The 17,561-nt window shown below is 35.6% G+C and overlaps 1 protein-coding gene and 1 non-coding gene across 2 annotated transcripts in view; both read right to left on the bottom strand.

The window, feature by feature from the left end:
• The window catches only part of Rpp30 (ribonuclease P/MRP subunit p30), a 34,773-nt gene that overhangs the window by 9,196 nt on the left and 8,016 nt on the right, over window positions 1-17,561 (bottom strand). The window contains exon 6 of the mRNA XM_046450403.2: window positions 6,118-6,207. Within this exon, the coding sequence (XP_046306359.1) occupies window positions 6,118-6,207 (90 nt within the window). The remainder of the gene's footprint in view (window positions 1-6,117; window positions 6,208-17,561) is intronic.
• On the bottom strand, window positions 2,065-2,195 carry LOC124096614 (small nucleolar RNA SNORA51). The gene has a single exon (XR_006852918.1). It is a non-coding gene; the product is annotated as a small nucleolar RNA SNORA51 (small nucleolar RNA).

Below are 17,561 nucleotides of genomic sequence, written 5' to 3'. Positions count from 1 at the left end.
AATTTAGACTCATTACCTGCACTACTGTTTCTAAGACCATTTTAATGTAAATCACTGTATACTCATCAAATGATTGTTCATAATAGCCTCTTCATAAAGAATGACAGTGCTTGCTTGATTGGCTTTTGTTCCCATATCTGACCAAAGGTTCTGCAATAGGCGATGCTTAGATTTCTTTACTAATAATAGTCATAAAGATGCTACCAAAGGCAGGTGTGTAATACTTGAATTAAGAGAAAATGGCCATAATATTCAAGTATAAAAACTTAAGCAAAGCTGTAGACAAAGAAGAGAAGAAAACAGGGAGTTGATTACTAGGACAATATTCTGTCAATTTCCTAAAAAAATAGTTTTTTAATTGAATTCAAATGGATGACAATACATATTTGTTCACAAGAGCCGCATATTAAATAAAAATAAGAAAACAATAGTCTTATGTGCATCTCTGCTCTTATCTGCCCCATCTTCACCTCCCGTGACCACTTTTATTAACTTCTTGTCTTCTTCCAGTTTCATCACACAAACATAAGCAATTATGAACATGTATTATTTTTCTTTTTCTTACCTTAAAGGTAGCTTTGTCCTGAAAGCTTTACCATGTCAGGCCACAACCTCTTTATTCTCTTTATAGCAGCAGAGTATTACATTGTAAAGATATAGCATATATAATGTTTAACCAACCCTCTACTGATAGATTTGGGTTGTATCAACTACTTGTAGAATAAACACTAATGTGGGTTTGCTGGATATTATAAATTGTATCCCCAACCATAACAAATATATCTTATTTGAAAATAGGGTCATTGCAAATATAATTAAGATGAGGTCATACTGTAAGAAGGAAGGAAGGCTCCTAATCCTACAGGATTGGTATCCTTACAAGAAGATGAACATGTGGGGAAGGGCAAGGATAATAAGAGGGGAAGAATAAGGAGGGTGGTTATAATCAAACTATGTTATGTGCATGTATGGAAACATCACATAAAAAAGATTAATTTGTACAATCAATATGTGCTAATGATTAAATAAACATTATATATATATATATATATATATATAGTGATGACCATGTGAAGACACACAGGGAGAACATACTGTAAATAAATACAAAGGCAGAGACTGGGGTTAATGCAGCAAACAGCCAAGGATAGTCAAAGATTGTTAGCAAAATCACCAAAAGATAGGAAGAGGTAAGCAAGGCTTACCTACAGGTTTGAAGGGGAACACTATCCTACTGATACCTTGATTTTAGACTTCTATTCTCCAGAACTGTGAAACAATAAATTGCTATTGTTTTAGACTTTTTTTTTTTTTTTTTTTTTTTTTTTTGGTGGCACCAGGGATCAAACCAGGGGCTTGAGAAGGCAAGTACTTGCTAGGCAAGTACTCTTATCATTAAGCCATATTCAGCTCTTAAATTTCTGCTGCTTTAAACCACTTAAGTTTGTGGTACTCAGTTATAGAAGATCTAGGAAACTAATATACTAGGTTAGAGGGTAGTTTATTTGTGATTTTAATAGTTGCCAAATTACCCACTCCCCTCAGGAACTGTTCTGATTTACACTATTACAAACAAAGTATGAGAATGCCTATTTTCCCAAAGCATTACGACAGTGTATAGGCAGATTTTAATATGAATTTTAATATGAATTTGTCTTATAGTGAATTTAAATATCTTTTCTTCCTTTTTCTCTTTCTTTTTGTTTTGGTGGTACTGGGAATCAAACCCAGAGACCCTAAATGCCAAGCAAGCATTCTATCACTGAATTACATCCACAAACCTTAGGCTACTTTTCTTGTGTTTAAAGGACAATTTGTATTTCCTCTCCTATGAAATGTCTTTTAACATTTTTAATCCATTTTTTGTATTGTTTATTCTTTTTCTTTTTTAAAAAAATTTCTAAAGTAATTAAAGATAACTTGAAGTCACCGTTAATGGCAATAACATTAAAAAACAAAAAGACAGAGCAAAGGTAAAGGTACGTGGTGCTTAAAAAAAAAATCCTTCTCAAAACACAAATGAATAAAGATCATTTTTTATTTTTTCTCTCTCTCTCTTCAATTCCATGTTTCCCCATTCATACTGCAGACCAGGCACAGGGCCTGGGCTGGGTGTACATGCGGTATGCTTACTCCACCTCCTCTTTCTATATTGTCAGTGTAAGAACACAGCCTGTGGTAAGTACCAGGAGGCCTAAAGATCATGTTTTAAAATATGAAATTATTCTGTGTTTAACAAAGAGTTCAGATGTAAAATAACTTTACATAGCATTTCAGAATGACAGATTTGGAATCAAAACAATAAAAATCCCTAGCCAACTCTTTGAGAGAAACATTTAACCATGAGTCACAAACTACCTGAGGCTCAATTTCATTACCTGCATATGGAGATAATGAACATCCACCCCACTTCAAAGCTACTGGGCCACAACAGGTGTGAAAATGCTTTTGCTATAAAATGCTGAGGAAGTCACTTGATAATCCACAAAAAGCAGTCGAATCCAATTTTTTGGAAATATATCTATCACATAGTAGAGCTGAGATAGCCATATAAATTAACTAAAAATTCCAGAAGAGGTTTGTAGAAGATTTTGTAGAAATCTGCACAACTGATATTATGGTGCCCTAAGCACATGGTGAAGATGACAAAAAGACCTAGTGCTGTTGAGTCAAGTGCACAAATGGAGCATTTTGGTATAAACGCTGGGTGCTCCAGCTCCTAGTCCCTAATCTCAATTTTCTGAGCTGATAATTCTCACATGGCTTTTGGCCTAAAGGTAAGTCTAATGAATTACCTATCTTAATACTCCCGCTTTTCACTATCACTAAAGAAAAGGACACCAATTTAGATCTGTGTTGTTTTCTTATGTGCTGAATAAAGTGATCCTTATAAAGCTAACCTATCAACTTCTCATGGCCAAAGACAAATTTATCCTCAAAGCCATGCGAACATGGAAGGACCAAGAATTAACACTGAACTATTACCCATATGCACTAAATGATGGTTTCACAATGAGTATATCTCCAATAGTTCCGTACCAACATTAGACAAGATATTGCAAATGATAAACACACACCTATGCAACAACTATTATTTGCCCTGGACAATCAACTGGATACCTGTGTGTTTACTTTTCTCTTTTAAGTGAATAAAGAATAGGGACTTTTCTGCTACTTGACCAACTCATACCACAGTCTACTTCTATACTAGATGAAAACTAAAAATAATCTTATGCAAGCCTTTCTTTCCACTCCATAATCTAGTTTTTATTAAACAACATATGTAATATGTTCACAAGACTTTTTTTAAAGCAGACACTGTGTTAAATATTGCACATCGCTCCCGTCAAATTTTTTACTTGAAGAATTCTTAAGTTGAAAAATGTGGGAATTATGCCAAAAATACCCATCACACAATAGCAGCTTTCCTGCACCTCCAGATGGAATGGGGAAGGGCTGGGATGTCCTGGTGCTTTTGCATCAAGTGCCACATTCATGGTCGTGTTGCTTCTATGCCCCAATTCCTCAATGCATATACTTCCTGCTCAACACTGACAGCCACTTAGGCCAGATTCCCAAGCTGAACCCAGATACATCAAGTTAGAAATATTCCAATTCAAGGAGCAAATTTCAAGAAAGACTTTTAGGCAAGATATTGGGAGTAGTTAAAAAAAGGCCTATGCACAGCTGGTATGCTCTAGAAGCTTGCAATCTGGTTTAAATTGAAGGCGAGTTCATAAGAAATTCAATTACAAGTCCTCACCAAAATCAGCACTGGCAATCTTACCATTGTCATGGAACATGAGGAATTATGCGCTGTGCATTGCTGTCCTCTCCATGGACTTGGCCTCAGCATCACATGCCACTGTCTCCTCCCAACCAACACATGGTATCATGTGTGAACTTATTCAGGCAGAGCCACCTAGAAGATGGCCTTCCTAGTTCATTAAGGTGAAGAAAAAGGTGAAAAAGTTGTAGTTCAATAATAATTTGCAGAGTGGCTGCAATGCCTAACTCTGGAGATGCTATTTGTGTAGGAATGGGTTGGCAGACTGAAGCTGGTAAAAAGCTAAGGCAAACTTCTAAAGACAGATTGCTACTTCTGGAGAGAAAAAAATACATGAGGCCAACAAGACTTACTGTCCTAAACTTGGGTACTGTATTAATTTGTGGCTTTTATCATAACTACTTGGGGCACACATCAGAGGTCTTACTTTATAGACAACCAATGAAAACAGCCTTAACCCTGTGACTGAAAAGTTAAATGACCTCTTACTAGTTTTCATTATCCCATATTTTATAAGTGAGCTCAACAGTACACAGAGCTTCAAACTCCAAAATGTGATGTTTCAGGTGTAAGTGTTTCTTCATTTATTTAGAAGTATTAGTACAGGCATGGGGAGACCAATGATTCAGGTTCAGCCAATACTGAACTTGTTCAGAGGTCTTCATTAACCAAAAAAGAGCTGTATTTAGCAGCATATTTTCAGGGGTAGTAAATAAGTCAAGTTAAATTTTTCTATGTCAAACATATCCATTTTTTCCCATCCTTATCTCTTCTTAATACTCAGCATCAAATCAGTTCCTTAGGAGAAAATGGAAAAAAAAATCTAGCAAGTAAGCAGGATGTGATTGCACATGCTTATAAACCAAGTGATTTGGGAGGCTGAGACGAGCCTGGGTAATTTAGTGAGACCCTGTTTCAAAATCAATAAAATGGGCTGGGAATGTAGCTCAGGGGTGAAACACTCCTAGGTTCTTTCCCAAATTTATTTTGTTCTATCCCAACAAAATAAAAAACAAAAAAGTCAAAACCAAACCAAAACCAAAACAAAAAAACAACAATCCAGGAGTAATGATTCTAAAGAGACAAAAGAATAAGGAATTAACCACTTTGAAAAAAATTAATATCCCAATTCTGAAAAAATTTTGGTATGTAATTTGGATTAATTTGCCAAACTTTTTGCTTGGATAGTAGTTTTTGAGAACAAGATTGAGTTTTAGAAGCCATTGTTCTAAAATATTATTCCTAAGATCTTGCTCCCAAAGCAAATAGTTAACATATTTGTTGACCTCATAACTATCAAATAGTTACTAGTATGAAATAATGTCACCTTTAGAATGGAAATGGAAGGGGACTGAGACTTTAGAGAGCAGTGTGACAGATATCAGATGAAAGGTAAAGGAAAACAAGAAAAAATTCTGTAGATGGGTGAAAAAGAAAATTCTGTAGCAACAGGGAAGAATATTTTGGTGCCAATACCATGCTGTTTTTGTTCCTATTGCTCTGTAGTATAGTTTAAGGTCTGGTATTGTGATGTCTCCTGCTTAACTTTTCTTGCTAAGGATTGCTTTCGCTATTCTGGGTCTCTTATATTTCCAAATGAATTTCATGATTGCTTTTTCAAGTTCTACAAAGAATGACATTGGGCTTTTAATTGGAATCGCATTAAATCTATGTAACAGTTTTGATAGTATGGCCATTTTGACAATATGAACTCTGCCTATCTAAGAACATGCAAGATCTTTCCATCTTCTAAGGTCTTCTTCAATTTCCTTAGTTTTGTTTTTCAGTTCTGTAATTTTCGTTGTGGAGGTCTTTTACTTCTTCTGAGTTCCAAGTATTTTGAACATGTGGCCACACTGTTATTATAAAAGTAACCCTGGGCTCTTGTGTGAGCTAGTATGCTTCAATGCAGATTATAATTTTGCATAATTAATGCCCAGGTGATTCCATGCCTTGCTCCTTACTCCTTTTGAGTTTGCTAGTATCTCAAGGACTCTCTGTGTATTATCATTATTATTATTATTTACTTTTCCTATCTTTCTTGACTGTTCTGTCTCCTTAATATTCAATGTTCAGGATATAAGCACCCATTATTAGTAGTTACCCTCTTAAAAAACATTGTTCATAAATTTTAATTTCTAAGACTTTTCAAAAACATCTTGATACTTTTTATTTTAGCTTGCAAAAATAAAATCATCTTCTCTAAAACTGTTTTTTCTTACCTAGTTTTTATTTTTCCCTCTAAGAATGTTGATTTCTTCTATTCCTTTCCAATATGCTAATGTAAGTTTCTACAGACTCAAACATACAATGGAAAGGGTAACACTTACCACGTTAATAGGAGGTCTTTTGAAGTAAAATGGTAGTTTTTCTGTTACAGTTATGCAGACTAAATCCACATCCAAATGAGTGCAAGCAACCTATTAAGAAGAAAAAAACAAGTAAGGCAAAATGAAAAATGTGTACAAGAAAAAATAAGATATGGTCAGACCTGAATAAAAAGAAACATGGATAGGTATGGATCCCTCTATGCTTGTTATTGTTGTTTGTGTTGAAATACATCTCACCCCATTACAAAGCCGATTTTTAGCCATTCCCTCAGGTTTGGTTTGAATGGTTTAACTGTGACCCAGCTGAAGCTGAGAGACATGTCTATAGACGTTCCTCAAAAGACAAGGCCTGGGGACTGTCTAATTCAGATGGTCTTCTACAAAGGGATGGGTTATTGAAGCTCAATATCTAAGGAATTACTTCAGATTGTTCCAGAAAGAAGAAATTGTTTTGAAATCCAAATAAGCAGTAAGTCAAAAGGAATGTATACATGGTACATTTGTTCCACAAACTATTTATTGAGGAATTGTCCTTTTTATTAGGAATTGTCCCAAGCCTATCGCTCCAATCAGTCTATTTAGTGGCTAAAGAAACATAACATGGAACTACTGATAGCATTTTGTTCAAATAATAGAAACAGTTGATATAAATGGTAGAAGCAGAGCTGTTACAAATCAAATAACAATGAATGTATTTTTTAACTTTTAATTTCCCTTTCATTTGATCTAGTTTTTGCTATTATTGATTAATAGTCTGCATTTTCTTCAAAAATAAAAACGACATACTAAATTAAAAACTAAGCAGATAAAGAAATCAGGATAAGTGGAAAATCAGGGAAGGAAAGTAAAGCTGGGCAACAGAGCTGCTTGGATAGAATGCAAGCCAGAGCATACTGCTCAAAGATTCCTATCTGGCTTTGATTTTTGCCATTACTTGATTTATAGAGATAAAAAGAATTGTTGTCTTGCACTGTATTAAAAATAATCCTTGTTGACAGTGCCAATGTGTACAGGCTTGATGAACAAATTTAAACAGCCTGCGTAGTTATGTTAGCAAACCAATATCAGTGGCACACACCAGGAAAAATGGTGAAGTATGGAAGGGGGGTCAAGAGAGGGTAGTAATCCCCTACAGGATTGGTACCAACCTTCATCATTGACAGGGATAGCACATATTGTCCTTCGACAGAATTCCCACTGTGGTCACTCCTACCCCCACCCAAGGGCTTTAGGAAGCAAGTAATGATCAGAGGCTGCCTGGCTCTAAGACAGTCATGGTAACTTAGTAAGCCTGGGAAGCAATGCTGTTTTGGCAGAAACACTTGGCTCATAAATAATTTGCCCCATCCCTACTGCTCCAGCTGTCCAACTCATAAAAGAGTCATTGAAAATTTAGGAATAGATGAAGAAAAGCTCTGAATAATAACTAAAACAAGTTCAAGTTATAGTCATCATTTTCTAACTACCAGACTGTTAAAGATCAAAAAGTGCAATAATATAGTGCTGATATGAAAATGAATAAACAGGCACACACAGGGTTTTAAACCAGTAAAAGGTCTTGAAAAGCAATTTAGCAATAGCTATCAAAATTTTAAATGCATACACTAGCAATTTCACTTAGAGGAATGTACTCCATGGGACTCCTGAAACATTCTATCCTTAGTCTATACAAAGACTAAGGACAATAGTGCAAGGATAGTCATTGCAACATCAATCACAAAAGACTAGACACAATTAAACACCCCTCAGTTTTACTTAAATAATTATGATCCATTTATATGATAGAACATACCAACTTTTTATAGGGAAAAAAGTTCATCTCTAATTGATTTTATGGAACAATCTCCAAGATTACACTGTAAGGTGAAAAAAGCAAGGCATCAGATGGGAAGGAAAGGAGACAGAGAGGAGAATGAAGGGAAGGACTAGGTAAATAATATTTTGAAAAGATACATAAGAATCTCAGTAATAGACACTCTCCTCAAAATAAAGCTAGATTAGGTTACTTTTTCTTATGTATTGCTCCTTTCTTCCCCCTCTCCTATAGAAGTGGCTGATTAAACAATGAATTTGTATTTAAGTAATCCATTATAAGAACTTTTCATTTCAAAGGACAGCTCCATTTGGCTCCTTCTGACACGGAGAACTTAAAATGCCCGAAACTGAGTTCTTCTGTTATTTAGCTTTCTATTAACCCAAAGTTTAACTGGTACATTTAAAGAGCCATAAAGTTAAGTGTTAATATTCAGACTATAATGAAATGCTTTCTAAATCATTAAAAAGATGAAATTCAATAAAAATTTGGGATTAAGAATCTTCTAAGACATGCGACCAAACGGCAGAAGAGGCCCAGCAGCCCGCCGGCGTGGTAGACACATCACCCCAATTGGAGGAAGGGCCCAGCTACAGCCCGCAAGGTAGGCAGACCGCGCGTCCCAGAGAAGGGGCCCAGCGGACCGCCAGCCTAGTTGAAAGATCACCCCAATTGGAGGAGGGGCACAGCCGCTGCCCGCGCCTGCAAGGTAGGCAGACCTGCAACCTGGAGAACAGACCCAGCGGCCCGCCAGCGTGGTAGACAGATCACCCCTATTGGAGGAGGGGCCCAGCCGTTGCCTGCAAGGTAGACAGACCACGCGATCTGGAGAAGGGGCCCAGCGGCCCGCCGGCGTGATAGACAGATCACTCCAATTGGAGGAGGAGCACAGGCGCCACCCGCCCCTGCAAGGGAGACTTTGCAACTATACAAGAGCAATATAAATATATAGGGGGAAAATTCAATAACACAACAGTTTCACCAAGCAGAAAGAAACGTGAGCAGTATGAAAAGACAAGGAAAGAAAGGACCACAAGCAATGCAGGTTAACTCAACTTTAGAAGAGGTAATAGCTGCAGCAGATGGAATGTCAGATAAAGAATTCAGGATTTACATGCTTCAGATGATCTGGGGTCTCAAGGAAGACATTAGACAGCAAAATCAGACAATGAAAGATCACTTCAACAATGAATTACATAAACAAATCCCAGAAGCAAAGGATCAACTATACAGGGAGATAGAGATTATAAAAAACAAACAAACAGAAATCCTAGAAATGCAGGAAGCAATAAACCAACTTAAAAACTCAAATGAGAATACTACCAGCAGAGTAGAACACTTAGAAGATAGAACATCAGACAATGAAGACAAAGTATTTCAACTTGAAAAAACATAGACAGCTCAGCGAGACTCTTAAGAAACCATGAGCAGAACATCCAAGAAATATGGGATAACATAAAGAAACCAAACTTAAGAGTCATTGGGATACAGGAAAGTATAGAGGTCCAAACCAAAGGAATGAGCAATCTGTTCAACGAAATAATACGAGAAAACTTCCCAGACTTGAAGAATGAGACAGAATCCCAAATCCTAGAAGCCTACAGGACGCCGAACGTGCAAAATCATAAGAGATCCACATCCAGACACATTATAATGAAGATGCCCAACATACAGAAGAAGGAGAGAATTTTAAAAGCTTCAAGAGAAGGGAAGCAGATTACATTTAGGGGTAAACCAATCAGGATAACAGCTGATCTTTCAACACAGACTCTGAAAGCTAGAAGATCCTGGAACAACATATTTCAAACACTGAAAGAAAATGGGTTCCAACCAAGAATTGTGTATCCAGCGAAATTAAGCTTCAGGATGGAAGATGAAATTAAAACCTTCCACGGTAAACAAAAGCTAAAAGAATTTGCAGCTAGAAAACCATCTCTTCAAAACATCCTCGGTAAAACATTACAGGAAGAGGAAATGGAAAATAACAATGAAAACCAACAGTGGGAGGTAGTACAGTAAAGGGAAAAAATAATCAAAGAGGAAAAACAAACCATGTTAAGTAACATAAATAAACAAATATGGCTGGAAGAACAATCCATATCTCAATAATAACCCTAAATGTTAATGGCTTAAACTCACCAATTAAGAGACACAGGCTAGTAGAGTGGATCAAAAAAAAAGATCCAACAATATGCTGCCTACAGGAGATGCATTTGATAGGAAAAGACATACAAAGACTGAAGGTGAAAGGTTGGGAAAAATCATATCACTCATATGGACTTCAAAAACAAGCAGGAGTGTCCATACTCATATCAAATAAAATAGATTTCAAGCCAAAGTTAATCAAAAGGGATAAAGAGGGACACTACATACTGCTCAAGGGAACCATACACCAACAAGACATAACAATCATAAATATATATGCTCCAAACAATGGTGCAGCTATGTTCATCAAACAAACTCTTCTCAAGGTCCAGAATCTAAAAGACCACCCTACAATAATTATGGGAGACTTCAACACACCTCTCTCACCACTGGACAGATCTTCCAAACAAAAGTTGAATAAACAAACTATAGAACTCAATAATACAATTAATAACCTAGACTTAATTGACATATATAGAATATACCACCCAACATCAAGCAGTTACACTTTTTTCTCAGCAGCACATGGATCCTTCTCAAAAATAGATCATATATTATGTCACAGGGCAACTCTTAGACATTATAAAGGAGTAGAGATAATACCATGCATCTTATCTGATCATAATGGAATGAAACTGGAAATCAACGATAAAAGAAGGAAGGAAAAATCATGCATCACTTGGAGAATGAACAATAGGTTACTGAATGATCAATGGGTTATAGAAGACATCAAGGAGGAAATTAAAAAATTCTTAGAGATAAATGAAAACACAGACACAACATATCGGAATATATGGGACACAATGAAAGCACTTCTAAGAGGAAAATTCATTGCCTGGAGTTCATTCCTTAAAAAAAGGAAAAACCAACAAATAAATGATCTCACACTTCATCTCAAAATCCTAGAAAAAGAAGAGCAAAACAACAGCAAAAGAAGTAGAAGGCAAGAAATAATTAAAATCAGAGCTGAAATTAATGAAATCAAAACAAAAGAAACAATTGAAAAAATTGACAAAACTAAAAATTGGTTCTTTGAAAAAACAAATAAGATCGACAGACCCTTAGCCATGCTAACGAAGAGAGGAAGAGAGAGAACTCAAATTACTAGCATACGGGATGAAAAAGGCAATATCACAACAGACACTTCAGAAATACAGAAGATAATTAGAAATTATTTTGAATCCTTATACTCCAATAAAATAGAAGATAGTGAAGGCATCGATAAATTTCTTAAGTCATATGATCTACCCAGATTGAGTCAGGAGGATATAGACAACCTAAACAAACCAATATCAATTGAGGAAATAGAAGAAGCCATCAAAAGACTACCAACTAAGAAACGCCCAGGATCGGATGGGTATACAGAGAGTTTTACAAAACCTTTAAAGAAGAACTAATACCAATACTTTTCAAGCTATTCCAGGAAATAGAAAAAGAGGGAGAACTTCCAAATTCATTCTACGAGGCCAACATCACCCTGATTCTTAAACCAGACAAAGATACTTCAAAGAACGAAAACTACAGACCAATATCTCTAATGAATCTAGATGCAAAAATCCTCAATAAAATTCTGGCAAATCGGATACAAAAACATATCAAAAATATTGTGCACCATGATCGAGTAGGATTCATCCCTGGGATGCAAGGCTGGTTCAATATACGGAAATCAATAAATGTTATTCACCACATCAATAGACTTAAAGATAAGAACCATATGATCATCTCGATAGATGCAGAAAAAGCATTCAACAAAGTACAGCAACCCTTTATGTTCAAAACTTTAGAAAAACTAGGGATAACAGGAACATACCTCAATATTGTAAAAGCTATCTATGCTAAGCCTCAGGCTAGCATCATTCTGAACGGAGAAAAATTGAAGGCATTCCCTCTAAAATCTGGAACAAGACAGGGATGCCCTCTTTCACCACTTCTGTTCAACATAGTTCTCGAAACACTGACCAGAGCAATTAGACAGACGAAAGAAATTAAAGGCATAAAAATAGGAAAAGAAGAACTTAAATTATCACTATTTGCAGATGACATGATTCTATACCTAGCAGACCCAAAAGGGTCTACAAAGAAACTATTAGAGCTAATAAATGAATTCAGCAAAGTGGCAGGATATAAAATCAACACGCATAAATCAAAGGCATTCCTGTATATAAGGGACAAATCCTCTGAAATGGAAATGAGGACAATCACTCCATTCACAATATCCTCAAAAAAAATAAAATACTTGGGAATCAACCTAACAAAAGAGGTGAAAGACTTATACAATGAAAACTACAGAACCCTAAAGAGAGAAATAGAAGAAGATCTTAGAAGATGGAAAAATATACCCTGTTCATGGATAGGCAGAACTAACATCATCAAAATGGCAATATTACCAAAAGTTCTCTATAGGTTTAATGCAATGCCAATCAAAATCCCAATGGCATTTCTTGTAGAAATAGATAAAGCAATCATGAAATTCATATGGAAAAATAAAAGACCCAGAATAGCAAAAACAACTCTAAGCAGGAAGTGTGAATCAGGCGGTATAGCGATACCAGACTTCAAACTATACTACAGAGCAATAGTAACAAAAACAGCATGGTATTGGTACCAAAACAGGCGAGTGGACCAATGGTACAGAATAGAGGACACAGAAACCAATCCACAATATTACAACTATCTTATATTTGATAAAGGGGCTAAAAGCGTGCAATGGAGGAAGGATAGCATCTTCAACAAATGGTGCTGGGAAAACTGGAAATCCATATGCAACAAAATGAAACTGAATCCCTTTATCTCGCCATGCACAAAAGTTAACTCAAAATGGATCAAGGAGCTTGATATCAAATCAGAGACACGGCGTCTGATAGAAGAAAAAGTTGGCTACGATCTACATACTGTGGGGTCGGGCTCCAAATTCCTCAATAGGACACCCATAGCACAAGAGTTAATAACTAGAATCAACAAATGGGACTTACTCAAACTAAAAAGTTTTTTCTCAGCAAAAGAAACAATAAGAGAGGTAAATAGGGAGCCTACATCCTGGGAACAAATCTTTACTCCTCACACTTCAGATAGAGCCCTAATATCCAGAGTATACAAAGAACTCAAAAAATTAAACAATAAGAAATCAAATAACCCAATCAACAAATGGGCCAAGGACCTGAACAGACACTTCTCAGAGGAGGACATACAATCAATCAACAAGTACATGAAAAAATGCTCACCATCTCTAGCAGTCAGAGAAATGCAAATCAAAACCACCCTAAGATACCATCTCACTCCAGTAAGATTGGCAGCCATTATGAAGTCAAACAACAACAAGTGCTGGCGAGGATGTGGGGAAAAGGGTACACTTGCACATTGCTGGTGGGACTGCAAATTGGTGCGGCCAATTTGAAAAGCAGTATGGAGATTTCTTGGAAAGCTGGGAATGGAACCACCATTTGACCCAGCTATTCCCCTTCTTGGTCTATTCCCTAAAGACCTAAAAAGAGGACACTGCTAAATTGATGTTCATAGCAGCACAATTCACAATAGCGACTGTGGAACCAACCTAGATGCCCTTCAATAGACGAATGGATAAAAAAAATGTGGCATTTATACACAATGGAGTATTACTCTGCATTAAAAAATGACAAAATCATAGAATTTGCAGGGAAATGGATGGCATTAGAGCAGATTATGCTAAGTGAAGCTAGCCAATCCCTAAAAAACAAATGCCAAATGTCTTCTTTGATATAAGGAGAGTAACTAAGAACAGAGTAGGGAAGAAGAGCATGAGAAGAAGATTAACATTAAACAGGGATGAGAGGTGGGAGGGAAAGGGAAAGAGAAGGGAAATTGCATGGAAATGGAAGGAGACCCTTAGGGTTATACAAAATTACATACAAGAGGAAGTGAGGGGAAAGGGAAAAAAAAAAAAACAAGGGGGAGAAATGAATTACAGTAGATGGGGTAGATAGAGAAGAGGGGAGGGGAGGGGGGATAGCAGAGGATAGGAAAGGCAGCAGAATACAAAAGACACTAGTATGGCAATATGTAAATCAGTGGATGTGTAACCGATGTGATTCTGCAATCTGTATACGGGGTAAAAATGGGAGTTCATAACCCACTTGAATCAAAATGTGAAATATGATATATCAAGAACTATGTAATGTTTTGAACAACCAACAATAAAAATTATTAAAAAAATAAAATAAATGATAAAAAAAGAATCTTCTAATAGCTTTCTCTGAAAAATGATAGATTACATATGAATTCATATTAATTAGCCACATACATATATGTGAAGTGTGTGTGTGTGTGTGTGTGTATACACATACATATACATTTTGTGTGTTTGTGCACACATGCACGTGCACCAGGGACTCCTACGAGAAAGAAAACATATTTCCATAAAAATACATACATCTTTGCCTTTATGACACAAAGGGAATAGGAGGGTAGGGGTTCGTAGTGCACTGTAGCCCGTAAGCTTCTTTCATGGATGTTGGGATAATATACTTTGGAATTTTTGATTAACAGTATACCAGGGAGAGTCAGGCTTACAAAGGAAAAGAGATGATCGTGAACAGTGGTTCTCAATGTTAGAGGTCACAAAACTCCCCTTAAAAAATGTACTAAAAGTGAAGATTACCAGGCCCCCATCTCCCATGATTCATTCAATAAGTTGAGCCTAACGATATGCATTTTAACAAATATCACAGGAAAATCTGAAGCTAGAAGACCATATCCTGAGAAAATGGCCTTGAATGTTACTCTATAACAGTGCCCTGTAAAGAGAAGGCATAGATTTGAGGAGCAGAGGAAAAAACAGTAGTTCTATTTTCATTTATTTCTTAATTCACTTTCCTAAAATTTGTTTTATATGTATATTTTGCAAAGCGCACTGGCATATTGGAACATGAAATACTTTCAAGAAACAGACACATACTGGAAAAGTAGGCTCAATATTTCTTTAAACTGATAGGGTGCCTAATCTAAGCAGTTCAGAGTCTACTGGAGTAAATAACCTGAGTTTTCCTCTATCCTGCTCAGTTACTTTAATCTTAAATGGGAATAAATGACTTGGAAGCTCCTAAACGTACTAGGCAACTCTCTGTCTCTCTGTAATATTCCACGGTTGTCCCTGATCCCAAGGAGGCATGGCCAGTAGACCCATTCTCTGTGATGATCTTTAATCTTTGCCTTATCCCATGGAGAAGCTAAGGGAACAGAGTTTCTTTTTTATGAGACATCTTCCATGCTGTGGAAAACAGTATGCTATTTCCTGTGGAAATGATGCTATTTAAAGTGTTTAGATTTTATACCAGAAAATATTGATGTATACGTGTACTTGTATATATACATTTTTATTTATTTTTAATTACTTAATAAGTAATTACTTATTAAATGTACATATACAAGTACACATATATATCAATACTTTCTAGTATAAAATCTAAACACTTTATGACTCATATTAGAGACCTAACTTTTAGAATATCAAACCTATCTGAATATCTATTAAAATTCTGGGTAATAAACTTGCAAACAAAACAAATCACTTATGGAAAGCAACCTATCAAACAACATACTGCTTGCACCTGACCTGACTATAAACCATGAAAAACTTAACAAAACCTTTATAATGAGAAGGAAGATATCTTTTTAAATTATTTTCTCCAGGAAATAGGAAGAATTCTAACTTCAACTGAAGAATGGGTATGATTTATATGGAGATATTCCAATTTTAAAAACTGTTCTCATGTAACTTTTGGAATATCAGTCAATTCCAAACAATTACTGTGTGAATTTTTTATATTTTATATATATCTTCCATTTCCAAAATATTTCTGACTGTTCCATCCATCACCATAAAGCATTTTTTCAGCAAGTTCAAATTTGAATAGTCTGAGAAAAAAAAAAGTAATAAGATAAATGAATAAGTTAAAACTGCCATATATATTTATAATCTAAAATCTAAGTCCTACCTCTATTACATACTTGCTGGGGTATTTATAGCAAATCATTTAGCTTAAGTCTCAGTTTTCACTTCTATAAAAAGGGGATAGTAGTAAATACTCAGCCTAATTATCCTAAGATTGCTGCATAAGTTAAAGAAATAAACACATAAAAGTCTTTGGAAGGTTCTATAAGTACATTTTTTCTAGCCAAAATGTTACTTATTTTGTTTCCCTAATCACTAGTAAAGGGTCATGGAAACATAAATTATATGATCTTCAAAATTAATTCAAGAAATCAATTATAAAACAAAAAACATGGTATATGATCAACTTTTTTAGTCTATGCCATGGCTGAGTTACTACTTAATAACAAAACTAAGTTGCAGTTGCTTAACAATTTTGCAAAGTCCATGGTCCTCTTTATACAGTGATTTCAGTAATGAATCACACTTTACTTGTGGAACCTGAAAAATCAAATATCCAGACTCAACTGTAAACCTACTGGTAAGGATGAAACATGACTGATTTAAAACTTCCATAGAGATCTTTGATGTCTAAAAACTACTCTACTCATCCCTTTAACTGAAACAAAGTTATTGAGAATTACTATAATTTTGCATTTTATAAAAATGCTACCAAAAGAGAATAGGTTTCTATGGATAAGTTTTGGTGTTTCCCTCCATTTATATAATTAAGAATTCACAGTGTTCCTTAAAAACTAAACCTATCACACATCAGACTCTAGTCAATAGCTCCATCTATTAGATAAAGTTAAGACAAACAACAACAACAACAACAAAATTACAATTTTAGAACAAATTTTGCTTAAAAAAGAACAGAGGTAAAATTAAAACATCTAAGACCAGTATTTTTTTTTCCCCCTTTGGCAGATATACCTCTGGCAGATGGATCCTTTTTTGAGCATAGATAAAGATAACTTTCAAAACTTTCTAAAAATAGTTATACCTCATTTTACACATTGAAACATATTCCTGAAAAACGACATTACAGTTGATTTTTTTTCCTTTACTATAATAATTGAAAATGCCCAGGGTCATCTATCTCAAGTTGACAAAATGAGTATACATGTTAAGCTCCTTTCTTTCCTGCAAAGGTACCAAAATGGCAATTTTAAAAGTCAAAAGGAATTCAATTCATAAAGGCTCTCAGAATAGCAAAAGAAATCATATTAGCAGATGATAGATTATGAAGAATTTCTGGAAGACTAAAGGCTGACAATCATACTGGCATATGGGCAGAACCTCAGAGCATGCAAAGGTGGAAGCTGAAACAGAGGGTGTAGCTTTCATGTCCTTTTCTTCCATTTTCGGCAACAGTTGAATAAGAAGGGCAGAAACTCAAGTGATTTTAGAGCTAGAGGGTGATGGACCAATATTTATCCAAGAGAAGTTTTGAATGAATGTAGCAAAAAGAAAGAAACAGGAGAGTCAGTCATGATGTCACATGCCTATAATCCCAGCAACGGGAGAGGCTGAGGCAGGAGGATCTCAAGTTCAAGGCAAGCATCAGCAACTTAGAGAGGC

This window comes from Marmota monax, unplaced genomic scaffold, assembly GCF_021218885.2.
Source record: "Marmota monax isolate L192 unplaced genomic scaffold, Marmota_monax_Labrador192_F-V1.1 WCK01_AAM20220418_F8-fsc00004, whole genome shotgun sequence".
NCBI lineage: Eukaryota > Metazoa > Chordata > Mammalia > Rodentia > Sciuridae > Marmota > Marmota monax.
Note: the sequence above shows the minus strand (reverse complement) of the source record. Positions and strands in the feature narration are given on the sequence as shown.